The sequence below is a fragment of the Sturnira hondurensis genome, unplaced genomic scaffold (genome assembly GCF_014824575.4).
Source record: "Sturnira hondurensis isolate 20B ecotype Veracruz unplaced genomic scaffold, ASM1482457v3 Scaffold0022201, whole genome shotgun sequence".
NCBI lineage: Eukaryota > Metazoa > Chordata > Mammalia > Chiroptera > Phyllostomidae > Sturnira > Sturnira hondurensis.
In genome coordinates, this window is record NW_028094832.1 from 4,192,342 (window position 1) to 4,213,432 (window position 21,091).

General features: G+C 45.1%; 1 protein-coding gene across 3 annotated transcripts in view; it reads right to left on the bottom strand.

Annotated features, from left to right (window-relative positions):
* UTRN (utrophin) overlaps nt 1-20,143 on the bottom strand; it is a 451,811-nt gene extending 431,668 nt beyond the window's left edge. The window contains exons 1-2 of one of the 3 annotated variants that reach the window (XM_037034777.1): nt 19,263-20,143; nt 14,506-14,651 (exon numbers count right to left, since the gene is read on the bottom strand). In XM_037034777.1, the coding sequence (XP_036890672.1) occupies nt 14,506-14,584 (79 nt within the window). In that variant the 5' untranslated portion in view covers nt 14,585-14,651; nt 19,263-20,143. Of the gene's footprint in view, nt 1-14,505; nt 14,652-18,608; nt 18,714-18,982; nt 19,066-19,262 lie in introns of those variants that run through there. The other 2 variants (XM_037034776.1, XM_037034775.1) reach the window with 2 other exon arrangements.
* Nucleotides 20,144-21,091: the final 948 nt, after the last annotated feature.

Consider the following 21,091-nt stretch of genomic DNA (forward strand, 5'->3'; position numbering starts at 1 on the left):
CTTGGTATTTTAAAAGCTCAATCTGCTGCTAGTTGAGACCTGCTTCAGTGGGACAAGGGTGGAAGCTGAGAGATCCCTGAGGAGGCGACTAGAGAAATTCAGACAAGAATGATGGTGACCTAGACCAGGGTGGGGGCAGCAGAGATGGAAAAATATGACCAGATTCCGTACTACCATCCAAAAATAGAGCCAACAGTTTTCGATGATGGATTAGATGTGGTTAAAGGAGAAAGAAAGGACTATGAGGATGACTCCAAAGTTTCTGACCTGAGCAAAGGGAAGAATCGGACCAACTATAAGAGAGATAGGCGAGACTGTGGGTTCAGGTTTGGGGTGGGAGGGGCAGGTCGGGAGTTCAGACTGAACACACCAGTGGAGATGTCAAGTGGGCTGTTGGAAATGCAGGTATGTGGCTCGGGGGAGAGGGCTAGGCCAGAGATAGAAATCTGAGTCCAGTGTTCAGAGGTATTTAAAACCAGGAGCCGGGCAGGTGCCAGAGGGACTGTGGTGATAAGGAGAACTGGGCCCTGGGCTCTCCGATGGCATCAGGAAGAAGAATCCGCAAAGGAGGATGAAAGGGAAATCAGAGACTATGGTGTATCCAAGGTACCAAGGAAAGAAAGTGTATCACAGAGAAGAGAAAAATCAACTGTGTTCATGCTACTGAGAAATAAAGTAAAATGAAGATCCTGAGAACTGACCACTGGACTTAACAACAAGAAAACCTCTAGTAATTTTGCTAAGAGTTGCTTTAAGTGAATGATAGGGGCTATGCCCATTTAAAATGGTTTTGGGAGAGAATGAAAGGAAAGGAATTCCAACTCTGGGTAAGTAAAACCCTTCGAAGGAGCTCTTTGATGAAGTGGAACACGGAAGTCGAGTGATAACTAGAGATAGGTAGGATCAGGAGCAACGTGTTTTAGAAGAAAGATAGTAACAGCATCCCGATGAAAAGCATCCACAAAACAGGGAAACTGTAGGCATACAGAAGACAGAGGAGAGGTCCTTGAGCAAGCAAGAGAGGATGGGATGCAGTACACAGCGGGGTGCACTTGGAAGAGCCGATCGGTGGGAGATGTGGTGTTGAACCTTGTGGATTTCCCCTCAGTTTTCTAAGGACGAGGTAGGCAAAGTCATCAGCTGAAAGTCAGGATGGGGAGGAAGGTACTAATGTTTCAGGAGAAAGGGGACAGTATACAATATTGATCTAAGATAATGGGAGAGTGACTGCCAAGCAGCATTAAGGCTGCAACTGTGATCATGAATTACAATGGGGCAAGGGTTGTGGGTTTTCCTCCAGCCATGTTCCTCTGCACTGAGGCCAGCACAGAGTAGGTGGACAGTTAGAGTTAACCAACCCAACGGTGGGCTTGGCACAGCTCTGAGAAGCGAGGAAGGCAAGGGAATTAAAGGCAGGAGCAAAGGAGTATTTGCAATGGGCTGTAAGTCTCAGTAAAGAGCAAAGCAAGAACATGGAGAGAGATAGCATAATGGTCATAGGATTGATAGACTGTAGAACCCACTGGCGTCAGAGACGCCTAGAATTAGGTTGTAAGAGGGAGTGAGCTGGACATGTGGGATGTGATGGGCAGAAAGCGCGACCCTTGCCCTGGCTAGGGTGGTTCAGTTGGTTGAATCATTGTCCTGTAAATTGAAAGACTGTGGGTTCAATTCCCAGTCAGGACACAAGACTAGGCTGCAGGTTGGGCCCCCAGTCCAGGCCCATGCAAGAGGCAACCAATCAATGTTTCTCTCTCACTTCAATGTTTCTCTCTCACATCAAGTTTTCCCTCCCTCTCTCTCCCTTCCTTCCCCTCTCCCTAAAATCAATAAGCATATCCTTGTGTCAGGATTTTAAAAAAGCATGACACTTAAAATTCAGATTATGGAGAGGCTGCAGCCATAAATGATAATGTGGTTGGTGAAGAGAAGTTCAAAAACCGAGAGAGTGGAGTGCTGGAAGGATGATTTCTGCTTACACTGAAATCACTACCACAAAAGTAACTTTCAGAGAGAGTGACAGTAAAAAAAAAAAAAAAACCAGAAGCTAAAATCACTGAGAAATGAGAGTGCTTTTGGGGGAGGGGGGACAGAACAGCATCTCAACAATGAGGTTACTAGTGACACAATTTGATGACAAGGTGCGGAGAGCGGGGGTTTGTCAGGGGCCTGATGTGGATGTGAGACGAAGAACAGGGGGAATGAAACCCTCCTGGTCACTCTGGGAGGAAGAGACAGGTGGGTCAGCAGGGGCACACAGGTGGCCATCGGAGAGCCGGGTCCTCGGGTGAGAGCTACTTCTCTTACCTCCATGAGTCAGGGGAAGACTGGCTGGCCTATTTCCAAGTGACAAAACATCAACAATTTTTTAAAAGTAAATTACCTTTGATGTTAGGAAAAATAAAGCATTGATACTCACTCCACCAGAGCTTGATGAAGCCCGAGTTTTATTAATCAGAAAAAAATCTGAACCAGACTAATTAGTAATTTATGTCTGATTATTTGCCACTTTTAGCAACAAAAGGGAAAGATTCATCAACAAATAAAAATTCATTATACGCAAAACTGGGTCAAACATGATCAGAAATGGTGTCCTTCCCACTTACATCTACCCACACCCATTCTAGCAACCAGGTCTTTTGTTTAAAAGGCTCTGGGGCAACAGGGCAACATGAGGTTCAGAACGTGGGTCGTGGCAAGAGTGTGGGACCCTGAGGTCATGCCAGAGTGTCAGACTGCCAGTCTAGTTTCCATCAGAAAAGACAGGAATGACATAAGAGAAACAACCCTAACAAGACTCAACTTTGGGGTGGGTCACAGACCTCCTATGAAAATACAATGAAAACTGTGGGCACTTTTTCCCAGAAAATGTACAGAGACATATGTGTAAAAAAAGAATGTACGCATTGCATGCATTTCTCAATAGCCCCTCTTCCTCTCTCCCCAAGCCAACCCAGTAGCGGACTAGAAACCTGCAAGTCAGCTTCCTATGACTCTTGAGTTTAAACAAATTTAAGTAAATAAAGACCACTGTGTAGTTCCTAGCTTCCACAGCCACAATCCACCATTTTATATTCCAGTTTCTCCAGATGCTCCTTCGAAGGGCAGTCGAAACACTCAGCAAATACAAGCAGAAACTGCCCAGTTCTGAATGAAAGTTTGAGAAATGCTAAGAATGTATTTTAAAGAGCACCATGAAAGAGTCAGGACTCCAGCTGCCCATTTTCAAGGATGTGATCCCAGATGGGGGCACCCACTCTCCCGGGATGGATGGCGATTATGTAGGGATCTATCTCCCACCTCCTTCCCCAAAACCTTCACAGAAAGGCTTCCCCGGCCGGGTGTTGAAGCCGGTTCCCTGCCACTGTACCCCATCACATGTATCTGCCACCTGGAGCCTTCCCACTCTCCCCTCTCCACCAGCCCGACCACCACTCCTTAGCTCAGGTGAGTAACAGCACTTCTCCTTGGACTGTGACAGTCACACAGTGGCCCTCCAGGCCTCAGCCTTGCCCCACCCACCGCCCCGATCCGAGTCATCTCTCCCCCCGAAGAGCAAATCTGATCGAATCAGCTTTCTGCTTAAAACCTCTTGACGGCAAAAAGGCTTCCAAACCCAGGGCCTCTCCAGTTGCCCTGGGGTGGGGGGTAGGGGGGTAAGGGGGGCAGGGACAACAAATATGTGACCTTCTACCCAAATTGATGTTGATAGGTTGATGTTGTGGGGTGTGCACGCAGGAGTGTGGGTGTGTTGGAGTAGTGCGGAAAGTACCTAGAAATTGGAAGGTTTTTTTTTAATGATGAGGTTTGGAAGAATATGAAATATTTCCAGCATGCCACTGGACCACAGTACAAGGGCACGGGGCACAGCACTGCAGGGACGCCTCGGCGCGCGACGCAGACTCGCCTGGCAAGACAGGGGCAGCGCCGACCTTCATTCCCCCTGCGGCTGAAATGCTGACGGCCGAGCACTTTTGTATGTTCGGGTACATTTAGGAATACATAAACCTTACACAGTGATTTCTGTAGGTATTCGGACTCTATATACAGTCCCATTCCATAAATTCTGCAGCTTGATTTTTGTTTATACTCAAAATTGTTTTAAGATTTCTCTTTGTGGGGGGAGGATGGGGGGTGGAATGGGATGGGAGTAACAGACAGAAAACTGTACTTGAAAAATAATTAAATAAAAAAATTGGAAAAAAAAGATTTCTCTTTGTGGACATAATCAGCTCTTTAAGACATGACCTAAAGCACATACATCGAAATATTAATAGCTGGTAAATTTTCAAATGCAGGCACACACTTATCCAGTACATCATTTCCTGTAAATTTATTTGTATTAATTACCTCATTATTTTTTAATGATATTAAATTTAACATTTGGATTTTTCTTAAAACCCCTTCAGAGTTACCCCTGGGACACAGTCGAAACTCCCCAGTGTGGCTCACTCCACTCCTATTAAGTGGTCTACGCTCAACTGGCCAGCCTCGCCTCCACATCACACATCTCTCGTCAGCCACAGGGACTCACAGTCCCCACCTCCAAACTTCTGATACACCGCTGATTCCCTCAACCGTGGCAGCCCTCCCCCCTCCCCCTCCCCACCCTGGCTCTGGCTTTCACCCATTCTTCAGATATTGTGGTACGCGCCGATTCTCCAGACGCCTTTCCTGAGGCCCCCGCAACACCAGCTACCCCTTCCAAGAGCTCACACAGCATCCTGTGCCGATTTACTTTCCAAACTGTGTAACCACTTGTTTAATTTGTTTACTTAAAAACTTGTGCAACTGCCCTCTTCAGAGGAAAGACAATCGACAAGTGGAACTCTGTCTTGCTCACCCTGTGTTGATCCCAGGGCATGACGCATATTAGGAGCAAGACAATAAAATGCCATTCAAAATGTCTTATACAGATAGATAAGATGGATAGATAGACAGACAGACACAGATATAGACAAATGAAATCCTTCCTAATGATCTCCACTGCTTAAGACAGAACTGAATCTTAAAAAAAGCTAGAATCACAGCCAATACAGGCAATTAAACTGGCAAAATCAAAAATCTGATTTTTTTGTACATCCCCAAAGTGCAGAGACTTCGAATGAGACCTTCGGTTTTCTTAAAGGTCAAGGCAACCACCATTCTGAAACACTTGGCTCCTAGACTAGAATTTCAAGTTAGTCTACTGAACAGATTTCAAAGATGGAACTTAAAAGAGAAACAATGACAGTTACAACTCCCTCTTCCCCCTCTTCCCCAAACCTCCACAGTAAAGCCTCACGTTACGAAAAGCATCTGTTGCCCAAATAATTACGATTTCTTAGCACCCCAGCTTTACGGACTGAAGTCCAGTGACCTCTCCACCACTTCACAATTCCCTAAATGAAGGAGGTATTTCTCAACATCTGCTATTAATTTATCTTCAATGTGCATTTTTCTCATCCTACCTGAGGCCGGAATCAGTAATACAGGATGACATTTTATTATACTCTCAGCATCACATGCAACATTCTATACAATTTAAGTCCCTCTGAAATAGTTTTCTGGGCTCTGTTTGCACATGGATTTTCCTCTAGCTGCCGAAGACTATCACCTTCACTTTAAGATGAGAATATTACCTTTCTTTAGCACCTCTTCAAAGAACTTTGATATTGTACTGAATAAACATTAAAAAAACTTTATTTGCTCTCTCACTTAATCAATCTCATTTTCTCTGAAGCATAAACTTTTTTCAGAATATGTATGTAGAAAAATGCAAATGCTATTGAAAGTTCATTCAATTTAAATTTTCCTAAATAAACTGACCAAGAGGCAACGTAAGGAAAATAGCAGTAGTCAACTTCACTAAGAAGTAAAGCTATCTTTCAAATTTTAAGAAATGAGTCAAGTTAAAACCATGGTTTCTGGAGGAAGAGCTACTAACTGAAAGTGTTGAGAAACTGAACATGGTTTGAAACACTCTGCAGGAAGGTGAAGTGTACAATGAGGCTTTAGATGCACTGTGACCAACGCTAGCTGCCTTTCAAAGCCTCCCCCGCCTCTCGCTCCACCCATACCGCTCTCCAAGCCTCCACCCTCTCTAATCTCAGCGATTTTCTCAACTCTTAACCTGCTCCCTGCCTCCCTGCAACTGGGCTCCCTCCTAAATGTTTTCCTTCACACTGCCAACCAGATTGTCTTTCTGAAACACAGCAGTGAGCCCGTCATTAACCCACTTCAAATGCGGTCATGACTCCCTACAGAGAAAAGATCACACCTCTTAGCCTGCTTCAAAAGAGTTTTCAAAATCTGGCCCCAACCTCACCAACCATCAGCAAAGCCCAGGCCACACTCACCTACCAGCTACAGACTCAGAGGCAGTGTTCTTTCCCTGGAACGCCCCGTCTTCCTCTGCCCACATGGCTGCCTCCTCAGAGTCCTTCAGGGCCCTCCTCAGTGCCCTCCTCCAAGGGCCCTCTCCTGCCAGCCCCCTCACGCCCACCAAGGCAAGACCCTGTCCTTCCTTCTGTGTTCCATGACCTTTTTCTGTGCAGGGATATCTAGGGATGCCGCTCTTCCCAAGGGACCTGGAAGTACCTTAATAACACACATATGTCTTATTCACCTTTGAACCCATCATCTAGCAACAGGACTGAAGGGCAACCATTTGCTGAGTGAAAATGGCGTGCATATGGAAGCAAGTCTGACTTTTTTTTAAATCATGAAAGTACACAGTAAGCTTTTATAGAGCACTTACTGGTTGTGGACACTAAGCTACCAGCTAGCATCAGAAAGCCAAATTAGAAAAGCATGCATAAGCCCATATACAAGCGAGGAGAGGCATAAATAAAAATAAAGAGTGAGCAGGAAGAAGGGATGGATTCTGTCTCAGTGACTGGAGGGTAGAATGCTTGGTGGCATTTATGCTGAACTTTGAAGGAAGGAGGCTTCAAAACGGGGTGGGGGGACGGGGGCAGTCACTGGGGGAGCAAGGGAAGTGGGGATGAAGAGATCAATCAAGCACAGAAAACGAAGCAAGCCTTCCACGCACAGGGACTCAGTGAAGACGTATTCCAGGGCTGAGCGGTAAGGTACGACCTCTGATTCAATGGGCCAGAATCAGAACCGTGCCAGCGTGTGTCTTCACTCTCCTGACCCACTTTCCCCAGGCTTACCTTTGCTCGGCACACCCCGACCTCTTCAAAATACAAGACCCAAGAAAAAAAATCTAATACCAAGGTAGCTGTTACCTTTTGAAACTGTATAAAGGGAAACGTTTATGAGCAGAAATAATCTTTAACACTTGGCTAGAGCTCTCCTTGCTCCTCTAAATTGCACAGACCACTTTCTCTCTCATTCTGGGAGTCTTAAGTCAGCCTCCTTTGTCCATAAATCAACGGCACTAAGCAGAATAACCCATGGAGCTTGTTAAAACTCCAGATGCCGGGACCCTATTCACACGACTGAATTGGAATCCCGAAGGGTGGTTGTGACATGCAGCCTGGGTTGGTGGAATGAGTCCAAAACCAGACTTTCAAAATAAAAGCACATGCATACATCTGTGTAGTGATTACTGGATTGATGTTGATATGATTCACACACAGACTACCAGGAGCAAGAGAACCAACCAATTAGTATCAACCTCAAAATGCCACGCCCCCCCACCACCACACGCGCACAGTCTCTTCACATAAAGAGCATCACAAAATCTTAACAAGGAAAGGGAACAAAAGAAATGTGCAAGCAGCCCTGACTGGTGTGGCTCAGTGGATTGAGCGCGGGCCTGTGAAGCAAAGGGTCGCCGGTTCGATTCCCAGTCAGGGCACATGCCTGGGTTGCAGGCCAGGTCCCCAGTGGGGGACATATGAGAGGCAACCACACATTGATGGTTCTCTCCCTCTCTTTTTCTCCTGTCCCCTCTCTCTAAAAATAAATAAATATTAAAAAAAGAAAAAGAAATTTGCAAGCAGAAACTATGAAATTAGAGAAGATCTAAGCAGATAACACGTTTTCAACTACAGCACCTGCATTTACTGCCAAGTTGCGCAACATTAGGGACATAAAGTGATATTTTCACTGGATTCCCCTGCTACGTCAGAAATGTGATTATGTGTCTCTTCCGCCCTTTCAAAAAAAAATTTGTTTCATAATCAAATGCAAAAATTAACGAACCACCTACCTACCAAAAAAGTTCATTTGAAAATATTCACCTATGAAATGTTATTCTCACACTTCACACTTTCAGTTCAAAGGCTGTGATAAACAAAATTGATTTTTTTTTAAAGAAAGTGAATTCTCAAAACTGATGTGAGGCTTGACCACCCCAGCCCTTCAGCTTAGCTGACACAGGAGCACACACAAAGTAGTCCCCTTTACCCAAGGCCAGGAGAACGGGCTTCTGACAGGGAAGCCCCACGGGATGGAAATAAACCTCAGGTATTTGGCTGTGCAAAGGTGGCATGGAAGTCTCCTTCCTGCAGGCGACATGGACATCCAGGGTCAGAAGAAGCAAAAGTGAAGGGGCTGGACCTAGCATAGATTTCTCAGCTCCTAAGCCATCCTTCTGACAGTAAATACATAAGTATTTAAAAACTCACACTGACTTACATTCCAAATACTGAACTGAATGCACCTATAATTATACGGTTAAGACATACAAAAATAATAGTATAGCAAATATATCTTCCTCCAGGCACAAGTTAAGGGAGGAAAATTCTAGCAATTCCATCTGAAACCACCTGAGTATCCGTTCTTGATTAAATTTTAACTAATATTTACAACCGCTTCAGTAACCTTACATGATCCCTCATTTCCTGAAAAATGATCGTATCAGCATCTACTTCAAACTTCTGGCCTCAAATATGGTTCAATAAAACTGAGTTTTCCATTCTGTCTCTATCATTGATGTACTTCCTCTGCCTAGAATATGCTCAGCAATTCAGGTCTTCCGGTCGTGAGTGGGTCACCCACAAGGTTTCACAACCACAGGAACAAGTCGGGAGAATCACAACAGTCCAGAAAACTTCCCTGTGATGGCACTAATCTCAGCACAATGAGGGTGAAGATTGTACAGGCCTTAGGGGAAGAGCCGCTCCACACTCTGTCAGAGCCAAATTTCCATCAGGGTCACCTGTCCCTCAGCACAAATCCCCAGGGCTCATGGAAAAAAACCAAACCTGCTCAAAGACCTTCCTTCAGAGCCCAGGTATGCCAGCCATGTAAAGCTTCAGGAGGGAAAAAACCAGCTATTTTTCACAGTCCCTTAAGCTCTTAGAAAAATCTCCAGTGACTCCTGAAATACAACTTAACCACTGTCCTTCCTTCATCAAGAAAGGTTTCTGGAAGATAAACGAATACAGTAATCTTCCTCATAATTGTCATAAAACTGAATTTTGCTAAGCAAGCTTACTTTGTTGCAAATATAGCACCTTTTTCAAAGGCTTTGCTGTAAATGTAACCAGGTATAATATTTCATCTTAAATAATTCATTTTATTTTTACTTCACTGGCCTCTCTTCTACCCTCTCCACCCCCCCTCCCCCTACCTCTTACCAACCCTTTTAATCCACAGATACCCATCTGGGCATCAGACCAGGATTCAAACTTTGCCAAATCGCAGTGCATCTGAAATCCACTACCTTTTTTCGCCAGCCAGTGAAAAGCCTTGAGCAACAGTCAGAAGAAAAGAGAAAAGGGGATTCACGTCAGAAACAGATTATCCATTCCTCCACCTTCCACCCAGAGGACTGCCTGCCCTCTGGTATTTTCCCCTTTGCTAACTCTTGACAGAAAATGACAAAGACCAGAGCCAGGGCAGGCCAGGGCAGGCCCGGGAGCCGTGAGTGGGTCATGCCTCCAACAGTCTGGCCTTCCCTTGGCGGGGCTATGAGGTCCCAGGGAAGCCCCACCTCACAGGCTGGGGTCGCAAGGCGAGAAAAGGTAGAGGTAACATAAAGGAAGAGGCAGGTATAACTCCAATTAATACTGTGAACATCTGTAAGCAATAGGTTTAGGCACAAAATGACGAAGTATTACCCAAGAGCAACCGAATAAACGACCTTGCAATCAGGAGACTCCGCACTAGGTAGACGTCAAATGCAGGGTTGCTGGAGTCAGAACACCTGAGTTCTAATCCCAGCCCTGCCACTTTCTAGCTCTTTAAGTTTTTTTTGCATTGAATAAACACTCATTGCTCACCTACTGAGTTAGGCATTGGGCTTGGTCTCAGGGATGTCTTGGTCCCTGCACCTCCGAAATTAAATTCTAGTGGGAAGGACATTAATAGACACACAAAACAAGAAAAGTGCCACAAAGCGATAAGAACATAGAGGGAATTTAAGTATAGTGATGTAGTCAAAAGTGACTGGGAGAGCTTTCTAAAGATCTGTCCCGGAAGATCTCTCAGAGATGGCATTTAAGTCTTAATCTAAATGATAACAAGGAGTCAAGCAAACAAAGACGGGTATAAAGGGGGTCTGCAAAGGCCCTGAGACAGGCTCAGCTGGGTCCTTGGAAGTGGAAGGCCAGTGCGGTCGATTACGTCTTGTGTGGCTCACATTAGACAGCTGTAAAACAGTTGTGAGGATGAAACTCTTGCACCACATCTGCCTGTGGTCTGTGCTCAGTAAACGTAAATTGCTTGATGATCGCCACCTCATCGTCACCACCAGTGAGATCCCACCACTCACTGGAGGTGTGCACAGGCTGGGCAACCGCCTCACAGGCGTGGGGTTATACCGCCTCTAAAATTTCCTCAGCAATTATTTCCCAGACTTAGACTAGAAGAGAAAAAGTAAAAGGAGAAACAGTGAAATTGTTACATTCGGGCTTCCTACCTTAAGTACTTTAAAGAACCTACAGAATCATGAAACAATGTAGCACTCACCTGACTAATTCATTCGACAAATGGCCCTTTACCATCTGAGAGTCCATAACTGAATCCCCAGATTATGTAAATCCTCACACGCAGCAAGTTCATACTCTGTCTTTAGACCTGAGATCTACCCTTGTGAGGGGGGCTCCAGCTTAAAACCCAACGACAGAACTGAGAACAACGGAAAAGGATGACTTGGTCTGAGTTACCAGCTTTCACATGTGTTAGCTATTAACAGAACGAAGTAGCAATGAGCATAGTCTTTGACTTGATACACATCCCAAACTGTTTTATTATTTCATGTTTAAAATGTTCCCAGCAGAAATGTACACCTCACAGACTCCACTGGCAATATGCTTCCCTTTAAAAAAACAAACAAACAAGCGCCTCTATATCTTGGCCCACTCTCTCAAAATATTTACTAACTTGTTAAGCTTTCCGAAGCCCACTAATTCAGGCTGTCAAACATGAAGTCACTGATGACAAACTCACTAAAGTGTTTAAGTTAGGGAAAGAAAGGTCTTTTACCCCATCCCAAGCTCTTAATCATTAAAGTTGATATTCTTTCAAGCTCTTTTCTAAAGTTCACTCAAATTCAAGGTAAGTATGCTATAACCATAAAGAAAGGAATGGTATTATAAATCCATGAAACTATTTTGTCACCCATCCTTGATAATCTCCTAATTCTGTTAAGAAGGTGGAAATCACATAAAAAAATTAAACCTCATATACATCACAAAGCCAAGTAATACTGAATGAGGGCAATATTAATAATCTCAATGACTTAATATAAAATGCACAATTATTTTTACTATGCCAGGTTTTTAGCCTTCCAAACTTAATGGTTTGGGGAGGAGAGAAGAAGGAAGAATCTTCATAAACCAGGAGATTAAATTAATCAATTGACTCTCAACGTTAGTTTTTTCTCCACCCTAATGTTCACTCCCTCCCCTATAGCCAATCCTCAAAAGAAAGAAACCTAAAAGAGCAGTCTAGAATCAAAATTCTCCTACAGGAAAACATTTCCTTCAAATAATGAAAAAGCAACAACTTAGGCATAGACCATGTCCAAGAAGGATCTTTAAAAATACACATAATATGTAGATGATTCCTTTGACTTAATCTGAACCAAAAGAATCCCTTTCCAACCTGTACATGTTGGCATACCAAAAGACATTACCACTATACTAATATTTACCTTAAAAGAAGCAAAACTGTGTCTTCCAAAAAGCAGAATTGGTACAAACAGGCCCTTTCAAATCCAAATTTATCTACTGGCTTTTGCAACACAATCCAGCCAAAAGAATGTGATTCATATCTCAGCTATGCGACAGCTAACTTTTCAATGTGTTTTGAAGTAGGTGCCACCAAGAAAAAAAATGTGACAGTCATCGCTGTGGCATTAAAACACTCTTAGCAATTTGAGAGTCCTTAAAAATAAAAACTAACTATTACAGACCCACTGCAGAACTTTAGAAAATACGTAAGAGCAAAAAGGAGAAAAGGAATAACCCCCAAATGCCAAAATAACTACTACTGACATTTTAGTGTACAATCTGCTAAACTGTTTGAAAACACAACTTTCACATAACTGAATTCATATTACACACAGTTACTTAACTTTAAGAACAGATTTCTGTGCTTATACAGGATGCATATCAGGAACATTTTTGAGAATGTGCGATCTGCTACTTCATGACCATCCTCTCATTTAATTAGCTCCATTGAGACTCTACACAGTATGTTCGGATGCTCTGCACCAACTGAACAGAGCAAGTCAACAACTTCCTCCTAAAACGACTTGTCCATGACATCCTCTTTAAATTATACATTAGAACCTGTGCTCCTTTCAGATTACTTCGGGAAATAATGACTTAACCAGTCCTCGATATTGAATTTTTGCAGTGTTTCCAATTTTTTCTATTATAAAAATGCTGTGATCAACGTCTTGCTTGTACCTTTCTATGTGTTGTAGGAAACAACTCTGGAAATCGAGTTAATGGGTCGTGATACAAATACGTTAAAAAAACACATGCGAATGTCTGCCCACTGGCCCACAATAGTGTATGAGAGTTGTCTTTTTAAATGGTGATTTTTTTAATTTAAAGAATACTTCGGAAGTCATGTACACTCATCACAGATACTTGCTATTTCTACACCTACATAATTACTTTTTATGGGCGTGGTTCCAGTGCAGAGTTCTAAATAGCAAAGGTCTCACTGTAATAGAAGTGGACGCTATTTAAGACCACACTCCTCACAATTCATAGCACGTGATCAGCATGAATATATAACATCCTCTCACTTTCTTTTCCCTGTTTTTACAGTTACAAAGTTCTGGACACACATTTTATCCTCTTAAAAAGACAGCCATCATCCCTTATATCTACATAGTACTTTATATGATTAAACCACTTAAAACAAAAAGAATTTTAGCCCTGGCTGCTGTGGCTCAGTGGACTAAGCAGAGCCCTGTGGACCAAAAAGTCACTGGGTCAGTTCTCAGTCAGGGCACAGACCTGGGTCACTGACCAGGTCCCCAGATGGGGTTGTGCAAGAGACAGCCAACTAATGTCTCTCTCCCTCTTTACCAATCAACCAGTATTCATATCATAAAAAGAAATGTGGGTATCTATTAATTTAGAGCTCATTTTCAGTGCCTATTTCTACAGTTCCACAGAATAAGAAATAAGCTCCTAACATAATGTTCGCTTTTTATTATCATTTTTAAGAGACACTGGTTGTAATTTTATACCTAAGAGTAACTCTCGAAGTTACTTAAGTATAGTGTTCACACCCAGGGTGGAGTTCTGTGTAATTTTCAAAGCTCAGAAAAGCCCAGCCTGTTCAAAAATATCTCCTCTTAGAGCCTGCCTAACACTCATATTTGAAGTTTTTTAAAAATACAGAAATTTTTAGTCAGTGGGTCTGCGGGGGTCCAGGGCATCTGAATTCTAAAACACTCCCCAGGTCTCTCCTTTGAACAGCAAGAGTGGAAAAAGCACTCAGTTATATAACAAGACTTGGGGGAAGGAGTGTTACCTTAGCTCCCCAGTTTAAATGCTCACCTGAAAACCGTTCATCTGTCTTAGTCTAGCTTATTACCTAGTCTAGTTTATTAGACTACCTGGGGGGGGGAGGGGGAATGTCCCTTGAGAAGGTTCATAAGAAGTTTCAAAAATGAAAGCAAAAGGCAAGATGGCTGTCGGCCTCGCCCTGGCCACCAGAAGGAATGGGGTAAGGAACCGGTCATTGACGTGAAACTTTAGAAGACCCATCCTGCCAGAAACGGTGGGACTGCCTACTTTAAGCATAGAATCCCTTCAACTTCATAAAACAGGCTAAAAAGGGAAAAAAAATGCTCAGTGGTATTTTTTGTGTTTAAAGGGGTCAGTCTGATAAATGAACACAGGCCACAGTGTCACCAAGCAATGCCAGTCAACATACGATGAGATTCGATTGGGTTGAGAAATTACGAGCAGACACTCAGAGACATATGTCATCTCTTACAATATTCCTTCGTCGGAGTTATATTTCTCACAAAAACTTTGTCTCACAAGAACAGTGCAATACAAGCCAAAAAAAAAAAGCATGTCTTTTAAGAAGTGTATGCATAAAAATCCTTCACTTCCTTAGGCTTCCATTACCTACCAGATCTGGACTTAATGATGTCACTGAATTCGTTCTGCCCATCATCAGGCCTGACCTCGTGGTCTCCATGCTTGGCCATCCTCACTGACTTCCAATAAAATCCCAACACTTGACGAAATCCTCTCTGCTTTTTAAGACATCAATACCTAAGGAGAAAAAGAAAGTACTGACTTGAAAAAATACACAATACATATTTCGTGTAATATATATAGTCATACACAGTTTTAGATAGCAACCATTTATTCAGCACCTATGTGTGAGGTACTGACTTGGGCGGTGGGGATATGACGAGCAAAAAGAGACACAGCCTCTGCCGTCGTGCAGTTTGCAGACACTAAGCGATTAAGCACACGGTGAATTGTTTCAGATCCTCTACAGACACACGAGGAGAAGCACAGAGTCACATGTCACATGGCAGAAGAATGCAATCTGCCCTGGGCAATTAGGGAAGGCTTTCTTGAAGTGACATTTGAACCAAGTTTTCAAGGATGAGAAGAATTCAATTAGGTCATCTTTGACTGAATTCGGAATCTTTCAAAGCACACATTTTGGGGTAATTTGAAAAATCTAAACTTGGGCTGTTAACTAGCCAATATCATTGTCAGTACTAAACCTCTTTAATAGTGGCTAACGATGGCTTTGTCCTTATGCAAGGGGGTGTCTTTGATTGTAGAAGACACATGATAAAATATTTAGCAATGAAGTGTTATAGTGTCTTCAACTTAAGTTCAAACAGAGCCCCACAGATCTGTCCATCTATGCCTGTCCCTCTGTATCTGCGTATGCACATGTGTGTACCGATACACACACTTGTACATACAGAGAAAGACACATGAAACAACTATTGGAAAGTGAGAAATGTAACCAAAGAGCTTACGGGTGCTTAGACTTCTGTTCTCCCTAGTGTAACCACACACAGGCAGGAAATGACCGTGGCCTAAACAAGGGCAGATGGAAAGAAACGGGTGGATGTGAGGGATATTAGATGTTAAATAAAGAAGGCACCTGGGATTTGGGGACTGGTTGGCTAGGAGAGGTGCAGGATACTAAGGTACAAAATGACGGCCCAGTTTCATCTTGGGCAGCTGAATAGAGGGCCAGCCACTCACAGAGCCAGGGGGCTCTGGCGGATGCGCCGCTGAAGGAAGAAGTAATAAACACAGTCTGTGTTTGCTGAGTCTGCGGTGCCTCTGAAATATGTAAGTGGAAATAACAAAAGGCAGTCGGATATACAGGTCTGACCTCCAGAATGGTCTGAACTAGAGATACATTTGAACAGCGAACGTTGTATCATTGACACAGATTCTATTTCAGAAGGTACATCATATTAGTTCTGCTGAGTATAGCTATCGCTCAACAAAATAATTTTAATCTTTAGTAATCAGTCAGAAGCACCTGTAGAATTTGAAGAGTTGAGGATTCTATCCAGCAATATCACGTTTTCTTCAGGAATGTCAAAGTGCTGCTTTGCCCTGACACTTTCTGGAACACAAGGCTCCCCAAACCCAGACAGAGTCACAACTCAGTCAGGAACATGGCTCTGTCCTGACAGCCTCTAGAGCAGACCCCAAATGGCAATTAAATAAGCAAACCATTTAACTGGGAATATAACGGTCAACACATCCGAATATTAATCTGTGAGTAATGGACGTTAATTTACATGTTACAACACATGTCAGAACCAGAGTTTACCGCTAGCTAGGATTAGACAACTCAATTCTTTAATTCAAGGACATATCACAGGGTAATATTATTTTACATTTCATTTTGTATATTTATGTAACATTCAGTAAGTTACATATTATTTCATGACACATGATATTCAAGGGAATACCATATATTATTTTATAATATAAATATATGTAACATATAACAATTACATTTTTATCCTGATGGGTTGAAAAGGATGTGTTATAATATTAAAGACGTCAAAATTACCTTAGAAAAAAGGTTCATGTCGAACAGTTTGAGGCAGACGAGAACTGCGATGGTTGCTAAAGCAGAGGGAACACTTTTCTCCCCCACAGGAGGGAATATGTGGATTGCGGAGCATCAGTCCGCCAAACTATATGAGTATAAAAAACTTTTTTTATTTTTGATATTACTCTACTACTGTTAAGTCTTTCGGGATTAGTATGTGATTAAGTTCCCTTTTGGGAGTACATACCTGTAAAAGATTTGCTGAATTCTTAAGTGTATTCTATTATATTTAAAACTGAAACCTTTGTTCAGAGGAATGCATATAAAATTTTATGATGGAAAATCAGGTTGGCCCAGCAAAATTCTCTTTACTGGAAAGCAACAGACTGTTCCCTTTGAGAGATATTTCTGACGCTCTCCATCACTGGTCTTAGCCTCGGTGCTTCCCCAAAACCCAACTCCATAAAAAAAGTAAACTGTTTAGACAGGACTTTATTTCATGTGCACATTAATATTTCCTCATTACACGGTATTTTATTTTGCCACCGTCCTTAAGACAATGTCTCCAATGTTCTCTTCCTGGTAATCAAAGTCCCTCACGTACTACAAAGACACAGCAGAAAGGGGGGTCAGAGGACAAGAGAAGAATGGGAAGGAGGGAGAAACAGTGACAGCTCCCAACTGCCACTTGCTGCCACAAAGGACAGGGCACTCCAGGTTGAGGAACATATGGCAAAAAAGACACCTCCTTCCAAATCAATAAATGCAGCAGCAGTTTATATTTGGTTGCCAGGAGACAGACTCAAAGTTTCATCACTACGTGCATTTCACATCTACACACCGGAGGAAAGTCCATCTCCCAGGCACAGCTAGTTAAGGAACAGAGTACGTGAAAGGGGCGTTGCTTTAGAGGCTTTAAAAGCCTTTGGAAATTGTTACTTATTGTTACCACTGCTCTCTGTTTCTGGGCCCGGATAAGGGTGTTCTGCAAAGGTTAGCTGGATCTTCTCACTGAACCCAATGCACTCAGCTCTAGGTCCAACATTGTCTTTGGAACACTCTGGCTGTCACATGGACCTGAAGACATGAGTGTGTGGCAATAAACCAATCTGGGGCAAAAGGATGGGGGGTGGCTTTAAAGGGAAAGCAAAAGTTTTCATTTTTAAATAATATGGGAATTACACAAGGCAACTATATTCACCAATGTACAATTCTGATGGAAATGTGATGCTGATCCTCGGGCAAAAACCATTCATTCATTTACAATGGGAACCAAAACCCTAGCTGTAGACACTTGAAAGGGAAGCCAAAAGGGGCAAGCGTTTAGCACTCTGCTTGATACATAGTAAAAGACACCTCCCAGTGCCAAGAACTGCCATTCACTCTCGGAAGCGTTCCAAGGGACGGTCACTACTACAGTTATTAATGCTGTTTACAGGGGCAATAAAGTGTATGTAAACACCCAAAGGAGAGTTAAAGACCAATCTCCCCGGTCCTGTAAATACGGGTAGAGGGGGTTGCTGAACGACTGACTGTAAACCTTGGCCCTCGCCGCCTGGAACTCCAGAGGCTGAAGCGCCCAGGAGCTTCGCGTTCCTCCAGCTCCGGCCTGGCCCGCAGCGCTATCTGCGGCCAGCGTCCCCCACTCCCACCAGCAACCAGCCCGCTTGGACCAATCCGGCTTCCTAAGGCCCGTACAAGCAACTAAGCAAGGGATGCGGCTGCTGTCGGTCCGAGGCCGTGAGCCCCGGCCCTGACTCGAGGGCTCGGGGCTCCCCTGAACTCAGAGCGATGGGGCCATAGCAACCGCGGCACCGACCCTCCCAAGGACAGCCAGAGAAACTGACCCGTGAGGCCTGTGACCCAGGTGACCTGATGGCTGGGAAAGAGGAACCTCTCCCCACGGGATCCCAGAAAGCAGAGCCATTAGACCCACGCTAGACCCCAGGCTCTCCAGTTTAATGTAAAATAAATTGCGGGTCCCCTGGCTTTTGGAGGTCGGGTACGTTTTCTCCTTCCCTGGAACAAGTAAGTCCCTTTCCGGGCCTTGGGGGGAAACTCTTTTAACAGCATGCCTTCTAAAAGTTGCACAGCCTAAAATTAGTGCTTTGTTGGTTTTGTGGGTGGCCTTGGACCACTGGAGCCCCGCATGCAGGGCCAAGGGTGGGCATGAATTATCTTACCAGTTGCAACAAGAGATGCCAAGAGTCCGGAAAACCAGAAGAAACGACTGCACGGGACCGCGCACGGACTGGGCGTCCGGTCCCCTCTCCGAGCCCCACCCGCGGAACAGCAACGGCCCGGAGGTCGAGCACGTTTCCTGCCAGGCGGGCGGCTGGGAACTGCTCCCCTGCCCGCCGACCACAGCACCCTCTCCTAGCGGACACCTCCGGGGCCCCGCCTTCCCGGGCTGGGGCGTGTGTGACATGCCCTCTAGGGAGGCCACGTCCCCTCTCGGAGATCACTGGCCCAGCGCCCCTCACCGCGCAAGGCACCGATGCGCGACTCACACCCCGCGGGGTAGGAGGATCGGGGAAGCTAAGGGGCAGCCCCGAACCTGTTGGATCTTTCGGAACTCTACGGATCCCCAGGACCGCCTCCTCATTCCAAGTTTCTGTCATTCTCTGTCTCACCGCGGGGTAGCAGAACTCCGGTTCCAAGGAAAGTGTACGCAAAAGTTGGTTACATCTTAGCCCCTGTATAGAAAAGGAGCTCCGGACGCTGATGCTGGGCGCAAGAGCCTCAGAGAAGTCCGTCCTCCCCGCAGCCCACGCCCCGTTTCCCCGGGGCTGTGGTCACGTTACTCAGCGCCGTGCTTCCGTAATGCCTGGACTTACCTGCTCCGGTTGACCCGCGGGCCCGCCTCGCCCGCCAGCCGCCGCCGCGTCCGCAGAGGGCTAGGGGCTCGTCGGGATGTGTTTGGGTCGTAGTAGTCGCGGGGGAGTGTGCTAGCGTGAGTTTTGCGGTGCAACGTTTTTTTTGGTTTTGTTTTTTAAAATAAAATGTAGAGACCTAGTCGAGGTCTGCAAGGAAAAAGGAGTTTTGACACCCAATTAAAAATGTCCCTGACTTGTGCAATCTTCCTGCCCGATAGTTCCGCCAAAAACAAAACAGTCCCAAAACAGTGCAAACCTGAAACAGGCGCGCAGGCACCAAGTTTGCCAAACACTAGAGAGTTCTCCGTCTGCAGAGATGACCCTAAAGAAGTGGGGCACCGCTCCCGGTGACTCCCCAATCGGCTTCGGGAACCGGAGGCTCCTCCTCGCCCCGCGGCGGGAGAAAGCCCGCGGCAGACAGCGGCCGCCCGCTCCCCGCCTCCGAGGCAAGGCGACTCCACAACTTCGGGCGCGAGCGGCTCGATCCTCCGGCTCCTCCTCCTCCCGCTCCCCGCCGCGGGCCTGCCCCTTTGTTGGAGCGCTGCGCCGGAGACTGAGAATGGGTGGGGCGCGGGACAGCTCCGAGGCGCCCCCCTGGGGACGGGTTGCGGCCCGGCGCCCAGGGGCCCGCTCTCCGGAGGCGGTGGAGGCCGAGCAGGTCCGGCCCGCCGGCCCGCGCCGCTTCAGCGCTCCTGCTCCCCGTCTCTGCCTGCGCCCAGCAGCGACCAGCCCAGCAACTTAGTTTCGGGAGATCAGCCTCCCTCGCCTCCCCGTTTAGCCCCGACCACTGCCCGGCCCAGGCGGCCACAGCCGGCTGGGCTCGGGGAACGTGGCGCCCGGAGTCACCTGACCGTGCGCCCGGTCAATCAGCGCCCGCCCTGTGCGCCCTCCCGTCCCGCGGCGGCCGGTTCTGCGCTTAGCCGGCCTAAAGCTGCGCGCTCCCGCGGAGTCGGGAGCCAGAATGGATGCTCCGCGTAAACAACAATCCCCTTTATTCAGTTTATCCGAAAAATGTGAGTCACGCCCCCCACCCCAGCCGAAGTGGGTAGTTCGGGTGAATTTTTCGCTCCTTTAAAGATAGCTTTCCATTCGCGCCTCCGCTCACCCCATCTCAGTTTGCTGACGTTGCTGATTTTTGGTCCTAGTCCACGGGTATATTTATTTTGTACAGTTTTCTTAGTGTCGTTTTTAATATTAGGACAAACTTGAAATTTCGTTTTCTATTTCTTCATACCTACAAAAAGTGTTTGCACTTATTTTCCTATTTTGCCAATGTACACACCCACAAATACACATCTTTTATAGAGCTTGTCTCAATGCTGAGCAGTTGGTTTAAAAATACCTGGGAAGAAAGGAGTTTGTTCTGTCTGCATTTTTCTTATTTACATACTTCATTCCCCATGTGTTGCTGTGATTCTTTTACTTGATCATCAGGCTTGGGAGGGGAAAGAAAAAAATCAAGTTGCTAGTTGGTATAAACAAAGAGGAAAGGGTGATTGACAAGCTACCCCTGGCCTCTTGCTGGTTTAGTATTTGCAGGTTAACAATTTATAAATTAGTAAAGATAGAACACCTGGACTTCAAACGATTTTTTTCAGAAAGAATTCACTAGCCTTTTATTAGTTACAAAGTGAAAGCCCCCGAAGTCCACAAATGCTGTGGAGCCGTAGGAGGTCCGGAAAAATAGTCTTTTTTAAAGGCTCTCTAGTTTAGCTTCCTTCCTGGAGGGTCTTTCTTCATATAATCCAAGTATAAGCCAATTAAAATCCAGAAGATTATTTTTAAATGGC